The sequence below is a fragment of the Tamandua tetradactyla genome, chromosome 1, assembly GCF_023851605.1.
Source record: "Tamandua tetradactyla isolate mTamTet1 chromosome 1, mTamTet1.pri, whole genome shotgun sequence".
Classification (NCBI taxonomy): Eukaryota; Metazoa; Chordata; class Mammalia; order Pilosa; family Myrmecophagidae; genus Tamandua; species Tamandua tetradactyla.
The window spans coordinates 21,337,652-21,361,885 of NC_135327.1; the positions used below are offsets into that span (position 1 = coordinate 21,337,652).

At 36.9% G+C, this 24,234-nt stretch overlaps 1 protein-coding gene across 7 annotated transcripts in view; it reads right to left on the reverse strand.

Annotated features, from left to right (window-relative positions):
* TPX2 (TPX2 microtubule nucleation factor) overlaps positions 1–24,234 on the reverse strand; it is a 98,213-nt gene that overhangs the window by 2,558 nt on the left and 71,421 nt on the right. For 6 of the 7 annotated variants that reach the window (XR_013156036.1, XM_077111912.1, XM_077111915.1 and 3 more), the window contains 5 exons: positions 13,961–14,056; positions 9,534–9,710; positions 6,371–6,517; positions 3,041–3,152; positions 2,148–2,335 (listed from right to left, as the gene is read on the reverse strand). Coding sequence is in view for 6 of the 7 variants with exons in the window: in XM_077111912.1 (XP_076968027.1) it covers positions 2,148–2,335; positions 3,041–3,152; positions 6,371–6,517; positions 9,534–9,710; positions 13,961–14,056 (720 nt within the window). In the remaining variant the exon portion in view is untranslated. The remainder of the gene's footprint in view (positions 1–2,147; positions 2,336–3,040; positions 3,153–6,370; positions 6,518–9,533; positions 9,711–13,960; positions 14,057–24,234) is intronic. The other variant, XM_077111914.1, reaches the window with a different exon arrangement.

Genomic DNA, 24,234 nt, shown 5'->3' on the forward strand with positions numbered 1-24,234 from the left:
AAAGATTAAAGAAGCTGAGGCTAGAAAACCTGGTTTGGTGAGTGTCTCTTGAGTGGGGAATGTATCATCTTTTCATCCTATCAGGAAATATTACCCTGGATTTTATTAAGAGGCTAGTTTAATAGTTTGGATAGTTTGTCCCTAGAGTCTTCCTGTGGGCACAACCACCTCTGCCTAGAGCTGAATCTCAATAAAACTGTTAAAAAACAAAGCAAAACACTGGTTCTTTTTAAGCGCAGAAAGAAATGATAAAAAACAAGTAAGTCAAATGCCCTCCTTATGGGACAGAACAGTCTCTTCAATAAATGGTGCCTAGAGAACTGGATATCCATATGTAAAAGAATGAAAGAAGACCCATATCTCATACCCTACACAAAAGTTAACTCAAAATGGATCAAAGATCTAAACATTAGGTCTAAGACCATAAAACAGTTAGAGGAAAATGTAGGGAGATATCTTATGAAACTTACAATTGGAGGCGGTTTTATGGACCATAAACCTAAAGCAAGAGCACTGAAGAAGGAAATAAATAAATGGGAGCTCCTCAAAATTAAATACTTTTGTGCATCAAAGAACTTCATCAAGAAAGTAGAAAGACAGCCTACACAATGGGAATCAATATTTGGAAATGACATATCAGATAAAGGTCTAGTATTCAGAATTTATAAAGAGATTGTTCAACTCAACAACAAAAAGACAGCCAACCCAATTACAAAATGGGAAAAAGACTTGAACAGACACCTACCAGAAGAGGAAATACGGATGGCCAAGAGGCACATGAAGAGATGCTCAATGTCCCTGGCCATTAGAGAAATGCAAATCAAAACCACAATGAGATATCATCTCACACCCACCAGAATGGCCATTATCAACAAAACAGAAAATGACAAGTGCTGGAGAGGATGCGAAGAAAGAGGCACACTTATCCACTGTTGGTGGGAATGTCAAATGGTGCAACCACTGTGGAAGGCAGTTTGGCGGTTCCTCAAAAAGCTGAATATAGAATTGCCATACGACCCAGCAATACCATTGCTAGGTATCTACTCAAAGGACTTAAGGGCAAAGACACAAACGGACATTTGCACAGCAATGTTTATAGCAGCGTTATTTACAATTGCAAAGAGATGGAAACAGCCAAAATGTCCATCAACAGAAGAATGGCTAAACAAACTGTGGTATATACATACGATGGAATATTATGCAGCTTTAAGACAGGATAAACTTATGAAGCATGTAATAACATGGATGGACCTAGAGAACATTATGCTGAGTGAGTCCTGCCAAAAACTAAAGGACAAATACTGTGTGGTCCCACTGATGTGAACGGACATTCGAGAATAAACTTGGAATATGTCATTGGTAACAGAGTCCAGCAGGAGTTAGAAACAGGGTAAGATAATGGGTAACTGGAGCTGAAGGGATACAGACTGTGCAACAGGACTAGATACAAAAACTCAAAAATGGACAGCACAATAATACCTAAGTGTAAAGTAATCATGTTAAAACACTGAATGAAGCTACATCTGAGCTATAGGTTTTTTTTGTTTTGTTTTGTTTTGTCTTACTATTATTATTACTTTTATTTCTTTTCTCTATATTAACATTCTATATCTTTTTCTGTTGTGTTGCTAGTTCCTCTAAACCAATGCAAATGTACTAAGAAACGATGATCATGCATCTATGTGATGATGTTAAGAAATACTGATTGCATTTCTAAATGTTGGGTTAATTTCTTTTTTTTCCGTTAATTAATAAAAAAAAAAAATGCCCTCCTTATAAAGACCCCTGGGAAAACATTTTCTCTGAACTCAGTATCAAGGAAAAATGTATTTTTTTAACAATTGGCTATAGACAATAGAACAATTATTCTCTCATGAACACTGTGAGTTTTATAAGTTATAGGTTGGCTCTTAAAGAGCCAAAATTATGGTCCATACTTAGTAGATCCATGGATCATAATGTATACATCTTTAGCTTCATTCATATCTCGACTCTCACCACCTCTGGTTTGTGCGTTCACTCCCTTCACTTCCTGTCTTTGATGCATCCTTATAGGCCATCTTAGAACCTTTCTAGAACAAACATGGTATAGGTAAACCAAAACATAGATAAATCTGGGTCGGTCTGTACTCCTGCAGCCTACTTACCAGTTCTTTCCGTAACCTAGCCAGCTCTTCCTTCTTCTGCTCTTCTTCCTGTTGCCTGGCCTCCTCCAACTGCTTAACTTTCTGGGCTTCTACCTCAGCCATTCTTTTTTCCAGCTCCTGCCGCTCCCTGGCTCTCTTCTCAGTGGCCAACTGAAAAGGTTCCTGAACTAGAGAACCAGAAAGGCCCTCTGAGTACAAAAACAGAGAGAATATTGGTGCACAAGCAGGACCTACATAAACCTAGCCCTCATGGATTCAACAAGTGATACAGACATGCATGATAACACATAAGCTGAGCTCCAAGGAAGACTTTTCAGGAAAAAGGTGGAAATGAAGAAAACCACATACAAAGAGTCACAGAAGTTTTAAAAAGGCCCCCCTTTAAGCGTATCATTTAGTATAATTAGGAGAAAAGAAAGGCCCACATAGTTAAAGTAGCTTACTCAAAACTACACAGTGATTTTGAGAAAGGAATAAAAGAATCCCAAATTTCTGACACCATCCTCAGTGCTTAAGCAATCAAATGTTTTTTATCTAAGGCTTGCTTCAGTGATGTACTCCAGAAAGACCTCCTAGTGCTCACCCCCTCACTTACTTGCTACCCTTTGGGTGAGAAAAGCCTATAATTGTTATTGAAATGCCAGCTACCTCTGCTAAGGTTCCTGTTTATCAATCTGGCCCATACACATTCTACCACTCAGTACAGCTACTGCTTGTCAAAAAAGACAAAAGATTGGATCTAGAGGAAGAAATACTATCAAATATGTTACTATCCCCTAAAGTCAAATGCTTCTGAGTGATACAACATTATACCCAATGGAATTACAGGCATTCCCCCTGGAAAGTCTGACAATCCCAACCCAACCTCCCAGAAGTACATCACATAACACTACCAGCAACTATTTTTCTCTCTTTCTTAGGAACAAAGGGTTCCTGGCAGATGATAGTGTTCGGACGAGCCTTGAAGCAAGCTGCTTCTCTCTGTTGCTTCAGCTCCTCTTCCAGCTATAAGAAAGAAAGTCAATCAGATAAACAACTATACAACTTTCCATGACTACCACCTTAATAACTCAGGTTTTAATATTTTTGGACTGCTTCCTCAATACAAATGATTTAACGTAAACTCAAGTTAAAACTTCTCATGCTGGGCGGGCCGCGGTGGCTCAGCGGGCAAAGTGCTTGCCTGCTATGCCGGAGGACCTCGGTTCGATTCCCGGCCCCAGCCCATGTAACAAAAAAAAACGGAAAAACAAAATACAATAAAAAACAAGAAAATGTTTAAAGATGTTTCCCTTTCTTCCTTCCTTCCTTCCTTCTATCCTTCCTTCCTTCTCTCTGTCTTTCCTTTAAAAAAAAAAAAAAAAAAAAAAAACTTCTCATGCAAACTTTGTAACCAATAGATCAGATTAATATCTAAATCCACTGAGAACTAGACAGTTATCTTTAAGATACCTTTAAGACCCATCTTAAATCACAGAAGTAAAACAGCTAGACTTTATAAACCCTCTGAAGTTATTCTACACAATATCACCTATAAAATATTCCTCTCCTCCAACCAAAAAACCTAACCAGAATTTAATGAAGCCTGTTGATATAATTAGCCATTTACAGGAAATAGAGAGAACATGTTAAACAACACTAAGGGAATACAATCAACAATCCACACAATACTGTGTTCCAGGAGCCATGTTACCTGAAGATGATTGTATAATTTCATAATGTGACTGTGTGATTGTGAAAACCTTGTGTCTGATGCTCCTTTTATCTATGGGAATGGACAGATGAGTAAAACATATGGATTAAAAATAAATAAATAAATAATAGGGGGAACAAATGTTAAAATTTAAAAATAAATATACTAGGTAGATGAAAATACTAGTGGTCAATGAGAGGGAGGGATAAGGGGTATGGTATGTATGAGTTTTTTTAATTTCTTTTCTGGAGTGATGCAAATATTCTAAAAAATGATCATGGTGATGAATATACAACTATATGATGATATTGTGAGCCACTGATTGTACACCATGTATAGAATGTTTGCATGTAAGAATGTATGTGCTTGTATGTTGTTTTATCAATTTAAAAAAAAAGATATAGAAGAACGTTAAAAGCATATTCCTAAATTAAAGGTTACACATTGTATGTTTCTAACTATATGACATTCTAGAAAATGAAGAACTATAGAAACAGTGGTTACCAGGGGTTTGGATGTAGGGGAAAGGCAAAGGATAAGCACAGGCATTAATTAAGGCAGTAAAACTATTATGTATGGTACTGTAATGATGAATATATGACATTAGTCATTTGTTAAAACCTTTAAGACTGTACAACACAAAGAGTGAGTCCTAATGTAAACTGTGGACAGTAGCTAATAATGTATCAATATTGAATCATTAATTTTAATAAATATACCACACTAATCCAAAATATTAATAATGGGGGAAACTGTGGGGTGTGGAGGAACTCTCAGAACTTTTTAAGCAATTTTGCTGTAAATCTAAAATTACTCTAAAATTAGTCTTTTAAAAATTATTAGAGTCTTGGGAATATTTGAAATACTGAGTTATTTGTCAATATCAAGGGATTAGTGTTAATTTTTTTCTATTAATTTTTAAAGTGTGATAATACTGTGGTTATGTTTATGTTTAAAAAGTACTTATCTTCTTATGATACATGCTAAAGCATTTTTTGGATAACATAAAAATATCTAGCATTTGTTTCAAAATAATACTGCATGGGATTATTTTCAAAATATCCAGTATAGGGATAAGAAGGTAGAAGTATAGAGGAAATAAAATTTTACATGTTTTGATCATTATAGAAACAGGTGATAAGTTCATGGAATTTCATTATATTCTTCTCTCTAATTCTGTATATATCTGAAAAACTTTAAAAAAAAAATCTTTTACTATGGAAAATACTCCATATATATACTGTTTCTTGGTACTGAGAAAGGAAGATTCACTACTGCTTCTCTGCTAGAGAACAATGCCAAAAGAGGATGGCTGTTCAGTCATGTAAATAATCACACCTCTTGGACTTCAGAGGAGTGACTTCCTACAAAGATTATTCCAGAGCTCCTTTTGGACAGAGTTCAGAATAAGTGATTTTACTGGGTTGAATATTGTCTCCACAAAATTAATGTCCACCAGAACCAAAGAACATGACTTTATTTGTAATTGGGGTCTTTGCAGATGGAATTAGTTAAGTGGAGTCATACTGGATTAGAGTGAGCCCTAAATCCAATTAGTGTCCTCATAAAAAGAGAACAGAACAGAGCCCTAAATCCAGTTAGTGTCCTTATAAAAAGAGAACAGAACACATAGACACCCAGGGAGAAGGCCAATGTGATGATGGAGGCAGAGAATGGAGTGATGTGTATACAAACCAAGAAATGACAAAGATTGTTAGAACCCCCCCAAAACTAGGAAAAGGCAAGGAAAAATTCTTCCCTAAAGCCTTCAGAGGGAGCATGGCCATGCTGACACCCTTTATTTCAGAATTCTAGCCTCCAGCACTGTGAGAGAACAAATTTCTGTTAAAACCATCCAGTTTGTGGTCATTTGTTATGGCAGACCCAGATATTAAAACAGTGATGACATAAGAATATTGACAAACATAAGGGCTCATGGGAATTATTTTCCAGATAGGATCAGAATTAGATCTCAATTAAACCAGCCAATAACTAATAGGTACTTTAACCACTGTCATTTATAAAGAGCAATAGAATTTTGAGAAAATGCATACCACCTTGAGACTCTGTTCTCACCATACTGTTTCTCAAAGCACCAACAGAAAGGAGTGAACATTAATGACTGAGTCTAATAGGACAGATAAGATTTTAAAGAGTCTCCTGACAAAAAAAAGCCTGTACATTCTCACATTCCCAAGACGCAGATCAGGGGTTAGCAAACTTCAGCCTGCAGGGCTAATCTGGCTTGCAACCTATTTTTGTATAGCCCCAAGTTAAGAACGGCTTTGATATTTTTAAAGGGTCAAAAACACAAACACACACACAGAATATGTGAAAGAGACAATACGTAACCTTTCAAATCCAGAAATTTATTATCTGGCCCTTTACAGAAAAAATTTGCTGATCCCTGATGTAGGAATGAGAGTCCCTGAAATAATTCAATATATGAGTTTCCAGTATAGTGCCTGCTCTAACAAACTAATCAACAAATCAAACAATTAACACTGCACTTGCGTTCCCCATTACTCACCTGGTACTTCCAAGTCTGTGCCTTCATAGCACCTCTTTTGTCAGTTTCCAAGCAGAAAGGCTCAATCTGGGTTGCACTCTTCACCTTCTTCTCTGGAAGGTTAATGGTGTCAAAATGAGGCAAGGGAAGAGCCTTGAACTTGGGAACCTAATTGAAAAGAAAACATGAGATTTAAGTTAACGTCTCTGTAACCAGAAAGTAATCGCTGCTGCAGAATATCTGGATGAATGTGAAAAACAGGAGAGGGCAGAATGGTGAACTGCTTTTTGGGCTCAAAAGGAGAACCAGGTTTTCCTCCCTGTAGTGTCAATAAGTTAAATTACTTATCCAAAATGGTTATTAAAATTACTTGTCCTAACTAAAAATGCATGCTATGGTCAATAGTTAACAGGAAGATCAACAGTACCACAGCACTACCAGGGATAACTAATTGGCAAGGAGGGACAACTGATAAGAGGTGGTTTTGATTAGATAGTTTATGAGGCTGGTTGGTTATGGGCCAATGAAAACTGTCAAAATTGAGAGTGCTACTGACTGTACAACCAAGTAAAGATACTGTAAGACATGGTTTGTTTATTTTGGATGCTATCCATGATGCCCAATAGATGGAGGGAGCCAAAGGATACAATGACAGAGAAGCAGAATGGTGAACTGTGATACATTTATATGATGGAATATGGTGAGGCTACAAAAAGGAAAGACACTGAAAGGCACAAAATGAACTGAATAAACATTGGGGATGATGTGTTACACAAAACAAGCCAGAAACAAAAGAACAAATAAATAGGCTAAGGTCTCTCTCATGAAATACTTATAAGAAAATGGTAGCCTAGATGGTAAGCCCTTATAGTAGCCACATTTAATTTGCAGTTGTAAATGCATTTCTAGATTCTGAAACACTGAGCTATATGTATATCAGCTGGTATTTTCCTGGAACTGTGAGTAACACCTAAGACCCAGAAATGGAGTGCTGCAGCCCTAAAAATTAGCATACCCCTTTTTAGAGCCACCAGAACCAGGAGAGCCCATGCAGCCAGAGACCTTTGGAAAATGTCCCCAGCGGAGCTTAATAAAAAACAAGAAGCCTAGAGAGAAAGCTAGCAGCCTCTGCCATGTTTGCCACGTGCCTTTCTGGTTGAGAGAGAAACCTGAACATCACTGGCCTTCTTGAACCAAGAGACTGAAACCTCCAGATTGTTCCAATGCCAGAGAAGCTCCGAAACCCAGAAATACTGGACTTTCCAAGAACAACAACTGGACTCATCATTTCGTTCCTCTGCCAGTTAAGGCCAATGTCTCTTTACAGCCTTGAAGCAGTTCGAAGAACCACTGCCCAGATATCCCTCAAGATTGAGAGATAATCATCAAATAAGAGGCAGGAATTGTAACTGAGAAATCAGGATTTAAGGGATGATTTTTTTTTTTTTTTTTTGCATGGGTAGGCACAGGGAGTCGAACGTGGGTCTCTAGCAGGGCAGATGAAAATTCTGCCACTGGGTCACCACTGCACCACCTTTAAGGGATGATTTTCATTACTAAATCTTTCTATAGATACTCCTTTTTGCTTTCTGGTATACTGTAGTAGACAGAGGTAAATTCCTGAAATCTCTAAATTGTAATCCAGCTACCTTGATCTCTGATAATGATAGTACAGCCTGTATCTTCTCCCTCTGTTATTGTAAAAACTTCTTGACCAACCTTCATTTGTGCCCAATTATCCAGTTTTTCAACTTTAGAGTCTTGTAATTACTAAAGACAGTCCCTAATGTTTATTAATGAAGGGTCAAGTCACCTATACCTCATTCCACCATTTTCTAGCATACGTTCTGTGACTAAGCATGTAATCAATTTGTGCACGCTCAATAATTAGATCACCTCTAATTACATCATCTGGGGCCACTATGCTCATTATCCTAAACCCTGTCCATCTTTTTCTCTAATAAAACTATCAGGCTTGGGAGACAGGTTTGGGGCCGATAAGCCATCTGCTCTCCTACTACACGCCTAGTAATAAACTCTTTCTCTCTTTGAAGGAAAAAAAGAAAGTCAGCATAGCTATATAGGATAACAGTTAAAGTATATGAAAAAGAGAGCAGGCCTCAATTACAGTTTAAAATGAAGTCAATCTGAGGGTGCATGGATGGTTCAATGGTAGAATGCTCGCCTTCCATGAGGGAGACCTGGGTTTGATTTCCAGACCATGCACCAAAAAAAACACAAAAAACAAACAAACATGAAGTCAATCTGGCTGTGTCTAAGGTAAATCAGAAATGCAGGGCAAAAGATGATAGTGTATGTACTCACTCTAGACCTTCACCTACTGTATGAGACCAAAGGCAGATAGGATTGTTATGTCTGGACCAAAAGAGAGAAAGATGTATAATGAAATAAGTCATCAGTGGCTAAGAGAGAAGAAATAGAGTCAAGACACTATTCTGCAGGCTACTCTTATGCCAGCTTCAGTTAGAAAGTGCTAATTGCTATATTTTGCTAAACCCCAACCAATGTCACTCCTGTTAACTCTTAAGAACACCTAGGGCTCAAACTGAGACTCTATAAGCTGTCATATACTAGGTTTACTTTCCTGGAACATATAATCCCCAGAAGTTTCCAGATAAATCCTGAAACTCAGAGGGACCAGCCTCTCCAAGATTATCAATTAATTTCATCCTCCCACCCTTTAGTATGGACACCCCTTTCTAACATGAAAAAGTCAGAACAAGGTATTATCCAAAGATCCCTATAGATTGGAAGGAGGGTTAAAGGAGAAGAAGGAGGTATAAAAAGAAAATGAGATCTAACAAACAAATATGCCTGCTGAATCACTCTATTAATATTCCTTCTAGCCTCTATTATTTTAGAGTAGTTAGAAGGAAAAATCTGAGATGGGAGAATGGTAACCCTTCACAGACTCTGGGATCTGTTCTGCAAGTACTTTATTGAAGTGTGCTTTGTAAATAAATGCTTCTTTCTTTCTCTGCTTTGTATATGCTATATTTTACAATTTAAAAAGTTAAGAAAAAAAGTTGTCCTATTAATACTTTATAGGGTTCTTAGTGAGATCAAAGAAGTCAGTGATACTATAGTTACAAGTGCTACATAAAAGATTATCTTTGAGTGATCAAAGAACAGCATAGGCTATATATACAATAGAAACACCTACCTCCCCTTTCTGCAGTTCTTTTATTTTCTTCTCCTTCTGTAGCTGACGTTCTTTGTCCCGGGAATCAAAGGAGAAAGGGCATATTTCCACAGTTCTTGTCTCTGGGATTTGGGGCTTAAAAGGCACCCCGTAATGTGGCACAGGTTGAGCTCGTATCACTACTGGTTCTTCCTCTTCCTAAGGGAAAAACTGCAGTTTAGAAACAAGAATCCTCACTCAATCTTGCATCCTCAGGATGTGGAGCTAAGACATTATATGACTGTTTGCTAAAAAATAAAAAATAAAAAGTCAGACTCTTTAGCAAGAGGCATAATGCAACCAAAAAACAAAAAAACAAAACAACAAAATGCAAGATACTATTGGAGAAGTCATTAATTAAGGCAAGTCACTCAACCTCTAAGGTGCCTTGGCTTCCTTTCTATCAAAGAGGGTTAATACATAAGTCACAGTCACCTACGACCTGACGGGGCGAGACCAATGTGAAAGCATGTGGCAGAACACTAACAAAACCATGCTTAAAATGTTCTAAAAAATGATCATGGTGATGAATATAAAATTATGTGATACTGTGAGCCATTGATTGTGCACCATGTATGGAATATTTGTATGTTAAGAATCTATGTGCTGGAAACTTAACCCCACAAAGGATAGGTCAAGCCTACTTAAAATTAGGCCTAAGGGTCACCCCAAGAGAACCTCTTTTGTTGCTCAGATATGGCCTCTCTCTCCAGCCAACACAATAAGCAAACTCACTGCCCTCCCCCATCTATGTGGGACATGACTCCCACATAATCATGGGACCTTCCTGGCAATGTGGGACAGAAATCCTAGAATGAACTGAGACTCAGCATCAAGGGATTGAGAAAACCTTCTCAACCAAAAGGGGGAAGAGTGAAATGAGAAAAAGTGTCAATGGCTGAGAGACTCCAAACAGAGACTAGAGGTACTCATTAAGCAGATATCACCTTGTTATTCAAGATGTAATGGAGAGGCTGGAGGGAACTGCCTGAAAATGTAGAGCTGTGTTCCAGTAGCCATGTTTCTTGAAGATGATTGTATAATGATACAGCTTTTACAATGTGACTATGTGATTGTGAAAACCTTGTGTCTGATGCTCCTTTTATCTACCTTGTCAACAGACTAGTAGAACATATGGAATAAAAATAAATAGGGGAAACAAATGTTAAAATAGTTTGAAATGCCAGTGATCAACGAAAGGGATATGGTACGTATAAATTTTTTTCTCTGTTGTTATTTTATTTCTTTTTCTGAAGATGCAAATGTTCCAAGAAATGATTATGATGATGAATATGTAACTATGTGATGATATTGCGAATTACTGATTATATATGTAGAATGGAATGATCAAACAGAAATGTTTGCATTTTCTTTGTATTTTTTGGTATTTAAAAAAATAAAAATAAAAAAGAATATAAATAAATAAATAAATAATGGGGAACAAATGTTAAAATAAATTTAGTTTGAAATGCTAGTGATCAATGAAAGGGAGGGCTAAAGGGTATGTATACATTTTTTTCTGTTTTCGTTTTATTTCTTTTTCTGAATAGATGCAAATGTTCCAAGAAATGATCATGATGATGAATATGCAACTATGTGATGATATTGTGAATTACTGATTATATATGTAGAATGGAATGCTCAAAATAGGAACGTTTGCGTTTCTTTGGTGTTTTTTGGTATTTAAACAATTAAAACGAAAAAAAAATTTTTAAAAGATGAAAGGATGGCACGATATCAGAATCCTGAAAAAGGTGATCTTTACATAAAATTTGATGTACAGTTTCCAGAAAACAACTGGATCAAGCCAGACAAGCTTTCTGAACTGGAAGACTTCTGCCATTCAGGCCGGAAGTTCCTAATGTCATTGGAGACACAGAGGAGGTAGAGCTTCAGGCATTTGATAGCACTCGGGACTTGGAGGTGGTCAGAGGCGCAAAGCAAAGCTTATAATGGTAACTTTAATGAGGAAAGCTGCAGCCTCTACCAACCTGGAGTGCAGTGGGCCCATCAGTAACAGCTGCAGCAAATGTATAGGATTTTCTTTCCATGTTTGCCTGGTTTGTTTTCAGCGATTCAGCTGGAATATCTGATCAGTTAAGATGAACTGGTGGACATCTATTGCTCTAAGTGTAACTTTTAAAATTAGTATAGCATCTACAGAGTGTATAATTTAAACTAACCACAAAGCTTTACATATTCATTTCGACTGTTCTGTAGCAGAATCAAGCACTTGAAAGGAAACAAAACTCCCTTCACACGTGGATTATAAGTTTCAGTCCTGGTATCTGTCCTTGATTTTATGAGTTTGTGAAACTTTTGTGTTTCATATTAAAATCAAATCCCTCATTGTAAAATTTGTGTACAGCTGTCTTGAAGCTTTGTTTGGCTGTACCTCCATAAAGTTGCTACAAAAAAGAATTTCATAGCCTGCATCTATCATTTAGATGCATAGAAAATGGGCTTTGCACACAATGAGTTTGAAGCTGACTGGGAACAATGGAAAAATTGCATTAGTTGTGGTTCTAAAGATTTCTGGGTTTTTTTCTGTCTTTTTTTATTACCATCTTGTGAAAGATTTTTGAAACTCGATAATAAAAAGCAGTTGGTGTAAATTTAAAAAAACAATCTATGTGCTTATACGCTATATCAATAAAAATTTTAAATATATAAATATATTTTATATATATACATATATATATAAAGTATGTTTAAAAGATCTAAAGATTTCCACAGGAAAGTTGTAAAAACTAAATGAGATCACTGTGAATAAAATAAAATGAAGAACAGGCAAAAGGCACTAAGACAAGTACATTCCTTAGCCTCTTGTGTGCCCTGGCCTCCAGACTCCATTAAAACATATGACTGGGAATTAATGGTTGCCAAACCCAGAATAGGACTAAGTAAATTGTTTGGTTTCAAGCTGATAACATAAGATTACTGTGTATTTTAGTTTCAAATGAACCTATAAAAAGGCTTATGCTTAAGACCTGTTATAAATTACCCTAACTCTGGATATTTATAGATAAAATAGTAGGTGTAACAAGAAACTAGCCTGATCAATGACAATTTATGTATTCCAATTTCATGAACCATCACCACAATCACCTTTGCAACCCTGGGTTAATGGAGGCAATATAGTGCAGAAGTAATTGCTTATTATAAATTTTAAAAGTTTTTCTCTGAATAATGGCAGTATCTCCAACAAAATATGGTACAGTACTTAGCAACTTCTAACTTTTGATCCATGTTAAAAAGCCAGGCTGATTTAACAAAATTTTTTTTGTTAATTTTTAAATTAAAAAAAAATATGACAAGAAACACAAACATTCTTAATATATGATCTTCCGTTCTACATATATAATCAGTAATTCACAATATCATCATAGTTGCATATTATCATTTCTCAGAACATTTGCATCTATTCAGAAAAAGAAATAAAAAGACACAGAAAAAATTCATACATACCATACCCCTTATCCCTTCCTTTCATTGATCACTAGCATTTCAATCTAAGTTTAACATTTGTTCCCCTATTACTTATTTTTATTCCATATGTTTATTCATCTGTTGATAAGGTAGATAAAAGGAGTATCAGACACAAGGTTTTCACAATCACACAGTCACACTGTGAAAGCTGTATCATTATACAATCATCTTCAAGAAACATGGCTACTGGACGACAGCTCTACATTTTCAGGTAGCTCCCTAGCCTCTCCATTACATCACTAACAAGGTGATATCTATTTAACGCATAAGAATAACCTCCAGGGTAACCTCTCGACTCTGTTTGGAATCTCTCAGCCATTGACACTTTATTTTGTCTCATTTCACTCTTTCCCCTTTTGGTCAAGAAGGTTTTCTCAATATCTTGATGCTGAGTCTCAGCTCATTCTAGGATTTCTGTCCCATGTTGCCAAGAAGGTCCGCACCCCTGGGAGTCATGTCCCACGTAGACAGGGGGAGGATGGTGAGTTTGCTTGTTGTGTTGGCTGGAGAGACAGGCCACATCTGAGCAACAAAAGAGGGTCTTTTGGGGGTGACCCTTAGGTCTAATTTTAAGTAGGCTTGACTATCCTTTGTGGGGTTAAGTTTCATATGAACAAACCCCAAGACTGGGGACTCAGGCCAGGCTGATTTTCAATCCTATAAAAATGTACAAGCCTCCAATGTCTAACCCCTCCTTCTCGAAAAATTGCAACCAATTATCACTGACAGCCAGAACATTCATATCCTTATCAACTACTTTGCTCTTGGAAGAGCAAAAAAAAATGATCAAATCTTCAAATCCATTCTTAAAGACAACTTTACATAAGAGTGGCTGCCTTTGAATCCATTCTATTTAAGAAAGGATAATGTCTAGATTGATCATGCAGAAGGAAAAAAAATTCCTGCTCCCAGGAAATCACCTCATCTTCTTTGGTGGGCACACGGATTCTGTTCTTCAAAGCAAAGGCTGGTGACTTGGGCACGGTGATTGGAAGCACCTTCTTTTCAGGAACACCCTGGGAAGAATAAGCAACTCAATTAGACATCCCGGAACAGCCCCACGAGGCTATAAATTTGTCGATATGAATACTGATGCCTGTTACTATAAATAAGTATGCATGTATGCATATACATAGCTATATATATATATATATATATATATATATATATATGATTAAATAAGTGAACAAGCAACCTGAAGATTAAATCTCCCCTTTAGAGAGAAGTTCATATACTAGGAATTTTTAAAACGGCTAGTATTTCATTATGTTTTCATAGGACAAAGGCATATCCTGGTATATAATAATACTCCAAAGATGGATTGTTGTAGGAAAAGAGCAGCAAACTACAAGGATGCAGATAGAGTTACATATTCAGTAAAAATGTGATTCACCAAAATCTTTTTTGGTATTTACAAAAAAAACATACAACAGAAAACAAACTAATTCCCATATTTGACTATTTTTCCCATTATCCCTTGAAACCAAAATAAATGAAAAAAGACTCCCAAATGTATCTAAGATCAGAACAGATTCTGTTCATCCTCTTAAAACTATTCCATATACAATCTCTACAATGAGAACTTATGTTCAAAAACATTCCCCTCAAAAGTCAAAAGGCAAATGGGAAAATGTATTGGGCAAGGGTTAGTTTAATTTCCCTTTGGCATATAAATGGGCAAAGAACAAGCAGTTCTCAAAGATACAGCATAGGATCGCTCTCAATACATTCTTTAAAATACAAATTAAAATGAGACATTTTTCACCTGTAAGACTAATATTTGACAGATTAATACCAGTGTTCACAAGTAGAAACACAAACAGGCTCTCACATACTCTTGGGAAAGGGCTTAAGGTATAAATTAGTACAGGTTCTTGGGAATTATCTATTAAATTTTAAATGGTTACATCTTTCCAACCAAAATTACTCTTCCAGTTTTTAATCTTTTGTTCAGTTTTGTTTTATTTTTAGGTATATGCTCAAAACAACATTTTTCAAAAGAGTAAAAAATGGCAAATAACTATTATCTATCAAGAAAAGATTCTTGGGCGGGCCGCGGTGGCTCAGCGGGCAAAGTGCTTGCCTGCTATGCCGGAGGACCTCGGTTCGATTCCCGGCCCCAGCCCATGTAACAAAAACGGAAAAACAGAATACAATAAAACAAGAAAATGTTTAAAAATGTTTCCCTTTCTTCCTTCCTTCCTTCCTTCTCTCTGTCTTTCCTTTAAAAAAAAAAAAAAAAAAAAAAAAAAAGAAAAGAAAAGATTCTTAAGTTGTGGTACAACAGAATATCATGGTAATTAAAAAGAATAAAGTGGGCAGGCATGGTGGCTCTGCAGGCAGAGTTCTCACCGGTCATGCCAGAGGGTGTGTGTTCCATTCTCAGTACCTGCCCATGCAAAAATAAATAAATAAATAAAGCTAATTTCTTCTTCTTTATTTTAAATCTGCATTCAATCTTTTTTTTTTCTTTCTTTTTTCCCAAACATGGGCAGGCACGGGGAATCAAACCCAGGTCTCCAGCATGGCAGGCAAGAATTCTGCCTGCTGAGCCACTATGGCCCAATTTTTTTTTTTTTTTTTTTTGCATGGGCAGGCACTGGGAATTGAACCCAGGTCTCCGACATGGCAGGCAAGAACTCTGCCTGCTGAGCCATTGTGGCCGGCCCATAAAGCTAATTTTTATTACTGACATAGAACAACAATGTCAATAATTTTAGGGGAGGGAGGGCACGAGGTTGCTGAAACAGAGCATGATAACTTTGTGTTTTTTAAATGTACATATAATTAATCTAAGCATAGAAAGTAAAATAGGGAAAGAACACTAAACTCTAGCTCTCATATCTCCTTGTGGGTAGATTAAGAGAGGAATTTAGTTGTCCATATTCCACAATTGTAATACATTCAACTATTATGAAAAGTGTTTCCTTCAATGGTCCTAACACACTGCCAACATTTCAAATTATTGTAGATTGAATTATGTGTATCATATTGCATAAAGTAATTAAAAATGATTATTTAGAAAGCTGTTTTATAAGGACTTTCCACTCTCAGAGCATTATATACTCTACCACGAATCTGGTAATTAATCCTAACTACAAGGAGTATCTCTTGGGTTATTTATCTTAAAAAGTGTATGATCCAACGAATTTAATTCTTAAAAACAAAATTCAAAACTAACCTCAAACCCTTTATCAATATGCAGTCCACGTCCTGCTCCTCATTAGCTCTCTATTCTGCTTCCCTTGTAGCTCATCACTGCCACATCATAAGCCCTTATCATCTGTTGCCTGCATCATTCCACTAGGCTCTTTATAGTCTGCCAGCTTCTCAACTCATTCATCCAATTCATCCTCTATATACAGCCAGGGTTATTTTTCTAAAATACATCTGATTATGTTACTTTCTGACTTAAAATTCTTTAATGGCTTCTATTGCCTACCCGTAACAGTATTAACAAACAAGTTTCACACACATATAGTGCTTCATAATCTGGTACTCTGCCTAAGTCTCCAGCCTTATCTCTTGTCTCTCCTTTATACCTTGGACACTAAAATTATTGACACATCATCCTCCATCCACAATGAACTACTGGCAGCTCCTGAATGTACCACTGATTCTTACCTCAATACCTTTGCTTGTGCTCACTCTCTCTAAAATGTCCCAACTCCTTTGAAATGCTGAATCCATCTGGGCTGGTTAGAATCTGTTGTGTACCCCAGAAGAGCCAAATTCTTTAATCCTCATTCAGTATTGCTGGGTGGAAGCTTTTTGATTGTGTCCATGGAAATGTAACCCACCCAACTGTGGGTGTTAACTTATGATTAGATGGCTTTCAAGGAGATGTGCCTGAACCCATTCAAGATGGGGTTGCTTACTGGAGCCCTTTAAGAGGGAACCATTTTGGAAAACGCTTTAGAGCCCATGCAGCCAGAGAACTTTGGAGATGAACAGAGAAAACACCCCCAAGGGAGCTTCATGAAACAAGAAGCCAGGAGAGAAAGCTAGCAGAATTTGCCATGTGCTCTTGCAGCTAAGAGAGAAATCCTGAACTTTCTTAAGTGAAGGTAACCTCTTATTGGTGCTTTAATTTGGACATCTTCATAGCCTTGCCTTAATTTGTATATTTTCACAGCCTGAGAACTGTAAACTTGCAACTTAATAAATTCCCCCCTTTAAAAGCCATTCTGTTTCTGGTATATCGCATTCCAGCAGCTTTCTAAACTAGAACACCATTTTTTCAAGCTGCCACTGAAGCATGTCTTCTTTTATAGTCTTTCAACAGATCTACAGAACTGACCTCTCTTTCCCCTATATATATTTCTACCACAGAACATATAAAACTTCATTGCAGTTATTTACATACTCATCTTCCCTGCTAGGCTGTGAGTGCTTCGAGAGTGTTTTATTCAACCAATCCCTAGCACCTAAAACAGAACTTGGCAACTATAATGCATTAGGTAAATGTTTGTTAAATGAATGAATTTAACAGTTTAACAGCAGTAAGAATGAATGAATGCATGAATAACAGAAATTTATACCTTGGACGCTAAAAGAATACCTTATAAGACTTTTTAATCCCAGCAACACTGCAACTGTTCAAAACAGGTTTCGAATGTCTTTCGTGGAGTAGCTTTCAAACTCAGTTCTTGGACCATGCAAAGAAGAGACTCTCAATTCTCATTTTTAATTCAACAAAATCATTTCCAGCTCTGTTATCTTGAACTACTCAGAAGTTTTAGTTATAAAAACTTTAGACTAGCTCTTAAAGGCAAATTAATCTTCAAAATATTATTTGCCATCACTGAAGAGAATCAAAAGTCTGTCTTTTCAAAATGTTTTGTGCAACATTGCAATCATTGAAAAGAATTTATAGCCTCAAGAGGAACACCATGAAAATAATGATTACTACACTGTAAAAGTTCCTACATATTTTCTAAAGAATGCCAGAAAATAGTGAAATCCAATATAGCAGACTTGGCAGTCAGAGTGACAAAAATCCATAAAATGGTTTTTTTTAACAATGCTTATCACAAAATAACAACAACAAAAATTCTGCCATTTACAACATCTTAGACAAGTGGACACCAGTCTCTGGCCTGAAACATGTGGAGCATGTAGAAGCAGGAAGAACACTGGGCCAGGAGTCAGGGGCCTCATCCTAGCCCAGCCTTCCTTCCAAACTCTAAGGCCTTTCACACATTAGCCTTTTAAATCTTGTTCTTCCTCCACTCCCTTCAATAAAATAAAGTAACTGAAATCAGTATCTGAGGATTCATTCATTTAGCTCTAAAATCATTCCTCTATTTCTCCCCTTTCTCTGCATCTACTCAGCAGAGACACTTACATTTTAAAAAAGAAATAATGGGCAACATACAGTAACAATTAAAATACTCAAAAGAGAGATCAGGTTTCAATTAGAGAGAAAATCAAAGCTGATCTGGTTGGGACTAAGGTAAATCAGATTACAGGGTAAAAGATGATAGCGTATGCCCTCGAGACCTTCACCTACTATATAAGACCAAAGGCAGAGAGGTTTATTGTGTTTAGGACCTAAATTTTCTATAACACACAATCTAAAAATCAACCTGTCTGGATAGTTCATTTAAACAGCCCAAACACATGGAGCCCAGAACAGGAACAAGGCCTTACAACTCTGTATAGCTTAATGTAATACCTAGAGACATCCTTGACTATGGTGGGCTGATAATTAATAAGTATTGGTAGAGTCCCTTGAGGGACTGGAGATAAAATATGAAAACTGTAAATTTTCCCATCTGAAGACTGGATAAAGGATGATATTGTCCATGTTTTAAAACTTTAACTTCTGTATGAGACTAAAGGGAGAGATGTTTATTTGATGCAAATTTGTATTTTGGGTAGTGCATTTCCTAATTTAACATGTATGGTCAGTTTAGTTGACAACATTAAGTATGTGGAATCTTTAATAGGGCATGAGATTTTGTGGGTTTGTTCAGGTTAGTGTGATGCCCTGATAAATCCTAGAGTGATTTGGACAGTGAATAAAGAAGTATTTGCAAAGTTCCCTTGGGGAACGAGGAGAAAGGGGTCAATATTCGACTTTCCCATTTGGAGGATTTCTGATATTCTAACAAGCAGTGGGGATAACCAAATTAATAGGCTGAGCCCTCGATCTTGGGGGTCGCCCCTATGAAACTTATTCCTGCAAAGGACAGGCTAAACCAACTTAAAATTGGGCCTAAGAGTCACCCCCAGAGAACTTCTTTTGTTACTCAGATGTGGCTCTCTCTCTGAGCCAATTCAGCAGGTGAACTCACTGCCTACCCCCCTACATGGGACATGACTCTAAGAATGTAACTCTCCCTGGCAATGTGGGACAGAAATCCCAGGATGAAACAGCACCTGGCATGAAGGGATTGCGAAAACCTTCTTGACCAAAAGGGGAAAGAGAGAAATGAGACAATGTGTCATTGGCTGAGAGATTTCAGACAGAATTGAGAGGTTATCCTGGAGCTATTTTTATGCATTATATAGATATCCCTTTATAGTTTATGGTGTATTGGTGGTTAGTACCTGAAACTGTAGAGCTGTGTTCCAGTAGCCTTGTTTCTTGAAAATAATTGTATAATGATGCAGCTTTTACAATGTGACCTTTGAACACCTTATGTCTGAGGCTCCTTTTTCTAGGGTATGGATAGATGAGTAAAAAGTATGGATAAAAAAATAAACAAATAACAGGGGGAACAAAGGTTAAAATAAATTGGGTAGATGGAAACACTAGGGGTCAATGAGAGGAAGGAGTGAGGGGCATAGTATGTATGAGTTTTTTCTTCTTTATTTCCTTTTCTGGAGTGATGCAAGTATTTTAAAATGATAACTGCAATTAATACACAACTATGTGATGATATTGTGAGTTGTTTGTTATACTAAACATGTATAGAATTTTGGTATGTTAAGAATGTTTTTATGTTTCTGTCATTTTATCACTAAAAATATTTTAAAAAGAAAACAAATTTCCCATCTGGGAAACCCCTGTACTCTTTCAAACATTAGGGACTCCCAAAAAAAATAGGCCAAGCCCTTGATTTTAAAACTTGCCCTTATGAAACTTATTTCTGTAACGGAGAAGCTAAGACTACCTATAATTATACCTAACAGTTGCTTCCAACCTCTTTGGTTGCTCAGATGTGGCCTCTCTCTTTCTCTGAGCCTAACTCTGGAAGTAAAATTATTACCCTCCCCACTATGTGGGAGATGACTTTTAGGGGTGAAAGTCTCCCTGACAACAGGGAACATGACTCCCAGAGCTGATTCTGGCTCTGGCACCATGGGATTGACAATACCTTCCAGACTAAAGAAGGAAAAAAGTATATAACAAAATAAGGTATACATGACTAAAGGCGTTCAAATGGAGTTAAGAGACAATCTGGAGGCTACTCTTATGCAAGCTTTCAGCTAGATATTGCTAACCGCCATACCCCAACATCATTCCTGTTGACCCTAAAGAACAACTTAGAGCTTTAATTGAGACCCTACAAAAGTTTCATGTACTAAGTTTACTTTCCTGAAGCCTATAATCTCCAGAGAGTTTCCAGGCCAGATAAGTTCTGAAATCCAGAGGGGATAACCTCTCCAAAAATATCAACTAATGTCATCCTCTTATCCTATATTGTTGACATCTCTTTTCAACCTGAAAAAGTTAGAATGGATATAGCCCAAATAATCCTATAGATTGGGAGTAGAATCAAAGGAGAAGGAAGAGTTATAACAGAGAAGATGATAGGATTTAACAAACAAGTATGACTGCTGAAAAACTACAATATTTCTTTTAGCTTACAGTACTTTGGAGGAGCTACAAGGAAAAAGCCTGAAAATGTGGAATGGTAACCCATACTAAACTTTGAAATCTGTTCTGTAAATACTTGTTAAAATGTACTTTGAAAAATTACTGCTTTTTCTTTTATATGTTATCTTTCACAATAAAAATAGATATTACCAAATTGCCCTCCAAAAGTTTTTCTTTAACCAATTTTCCTTCCAAAAATTGCCCATGAAACTACCCACTAGCTTATTACATCTTGCTAGTACTAAGTATCATTCACCTTTTTAATAGTTATATTGTTAACTTTAATTTGATTTTGTTTAAAACTGTGAGGGAGGCTATCTTTTACATAAATTTATTAGCTAATTATAATTATTTTTCTATGGATAAAAAAGAGACAGAACCCACAGAACTCTCTAATCAATAAGCTATGAAGGGGATATTTATAAACAGGACCAATCAACTGTTGACGAAGAGGGAAAGCTCATTTATGAAAATTGACTTTGCAGCAACTAACCACCTACACTCTAGCTCCACTGCAATCAAAGTCAATAGGGAACTCAACTGGAAATAAAGAAAAAAAAAAGTGAGTTTCCAGAAATAGAAAAGACTTCTTAATGTGCTATTTTAAATTTTTGAAATTTATAAGCTCTTTGAGGACATAAAAGTCATTTGTACTCCTGTGCATTCTCTACAACAACTATAAGACCTTGAAGTAACTGCTCAATGATTATGTTGATAATATTAATGTATGTATTTGTTTGCATGTCCATCTGCCATACCAAACTGAGTGCTTTGAGTTCAAAGGCCATATCTTATTCCATCTTCGAATTCCCAACATCTGATATAGGTTAGAAACACAAGCTAGTGCATTTCAGCTTATACTGTCACTCTCTTACTTATCCAATATTGGATATGTATGCTAAGACAATCACTATGCTAAGTGCTAGGAATATAGGAATGAATAATCTAGATATACGCAGTCTCTGCTCTCAGAGAGTTCATATTCTATTGGAGAAGAGATAGTAAGTAAAACACGAAATGCTCCCAGACTTTTATAAGTACTCTGAAGAAACCCATCAATATGTGGAGCCGGGGCGGGCCACGGTGGCTCAGCAGCAAGAACGCTTGCCTGCCATGCCAGAGGACCCGGGTTCGATTCCTGATGCCTGCCCATGTAAAAAAAAAAAAAAAAAAAAAATGTGGAGCCGGAGGATAATGGGGGAGGGGCTCCTTCTGAAGAGAAGCTTGGAGAAATTATCTCTCAGAAGGTATGCGTGGTTAGAAGTGGGCACATGACATATTTAGGTAAAAAAGCCCAGGATGAGGATGTGCGGATTTGGGAGGCTATTCTTAAGAGTATGTCCCCTAACTGGCCTGGAACAAGTTCTCAGGCCTATTCCAGAACAGTTAGGACATATACTATAAAGCAATGTTATTACAGGGAGTACAGAAAAAAAAAAAAAGCCCACTGATTTCCCCAAGTCATCCCCCAAAAATATCTCTACTGAAGTTACTCACTGTCTTTACTGGCACCACATAACCTCCTTTGTAGTGCCCCAGTTCCCCATTAGATGTTGGCACCAAGTTCACATTTCACACCCTCATGTACAAGGCTTTTCATCACTCCACCTCTGCCCCAAGAGCCTTTATCTTCATCTCTGCTTCATGGCCCACTGCTGCCCAAGCCTATCTCTCATCAGCTCCATTGCTCCCTTGTCATCTATTAACCACAAGCTAGAGAGCACAAAAAGCACTTTAATGACATGCAGAAACAGAGCTGTAGCACTAGAAAGGCAAGGATGGGAAGTGACAGTGGCAAACAGACAAACAAGATTCAGTGTCTGGGATACAAACTCTTCTGTTCTACTGTAAGTGCCCAAAACAAGAAGTTGAGAGACCCAGGTTCTAATTCCAGTTGTGCCATCAACTTATAAAAACATTTAAGGGGAAACCACAATCCCCTTTCAAAGCCTCCGTTTCTGAAAAATGAGCAAGAGAAAAAGATATATCTAATGTCTCCTTTTAGGCTTTTCTTCTCTAGAAGCAAAAGATGAAGTGAAATTAGTGGAAATTTTAGTAAAGAGCTGGAAACAACCAATGTCCAAGTCAAAAACCTTGTTTGTCAAAATAAACAATGGTTATAGTTAGCACAGCAGGGTAGAAAAGCATAATGTTTAGGAGAAGGTGTGCTGAAGTCCTGGATCTTTCTCTATATAAAAATTTCTTCATTTTTGTTATCTCAGCTAAAAAACAGGCATAAGAATAGAATCTACCTTTTAGAGCATTATATAAGTATTACCTATAATGTTGTCATTTATTCATGGCAAGAAGTTCTGATTTCCCATTTACATAGCTATTGAAAAGTTCCCTTTAATGGTACTTCAAGTTTTAAAAAAAAGTGAGTTGATTTTAAAAATAAATATAAAGTGAATATTAGTATATGAGGTACAAAGAGTAAAAAGAGAGTGGTATGTGAATCAAATAAAAAATAAAAAAAAATTTAAAAACAAACTTGTAAGAGAGAGAGGAAAACAGGAGCTTGGAGAAAGACATTATTAAAAGTAAGGTGTAGATGGCCGGGCCATGGTGGCTCAGCAGGCAGAGTTCCCGCCTGCCATGCTGGAGACCCAGGTTCTCCAGCGCCCGTGTCCCAGTGCCTGCCCATGTTTAAAAAAAAAAAAAAAAAAAAAAAAGTAGGGTGTCGAGTGAATAAAGATGTATTTGCAAAATCCCCTTGGGGGACCAGTGAGAATGGAGGAAAGATTCAATTCCACCATTTGGAGAATTTTTGATATTCTTGCAAGTAGTAGGGACAACCAAATCAATAGGCTGACCCTTAAATCTTGGGATGTGACCCTATGAAATTTATTCCTACAAAGGATAGGCTAAGCCTACTTAAAATTATGACAAACAGTCACCCTCCAGCGAACCTCTTTTGTTGTTCAGATGTCCTCTCTCTCTAAGCCAATTCGGCAGGTGAACTCACTGCTCTCCCTACTATGTGTGACATGACTCTTAGGGGTGTAAATCTTCCTGGCAGTGTGGGACTCCTGGGATGAGAGGAGTAGAGACCCGGCATCAATGGATTGAGAAAGCTTCTTGACCAAAAAGGGGAAGAAAAAAATAAGACAAAATAAAGTTTCAGTGGCTGAGAGATTTCAGAGTTGAGAGGTTATCCTGGAGGTTATTCATATACATTATATAGATATCCCTTTGTAGTTTATGGTGTATTGGAGTGGGAAGTACCTGAAAGTGTTGAGTTGTGGTCAATAGCCTTGATTCTTCTACAATGTGATTGTGTGATTGTGAAAACCTTGTGTCTAGATGCTCCTTTTATCCAGGGTATGGACAGATGTGTGAAAAAAAAAAAGGATATAAATAAATAAT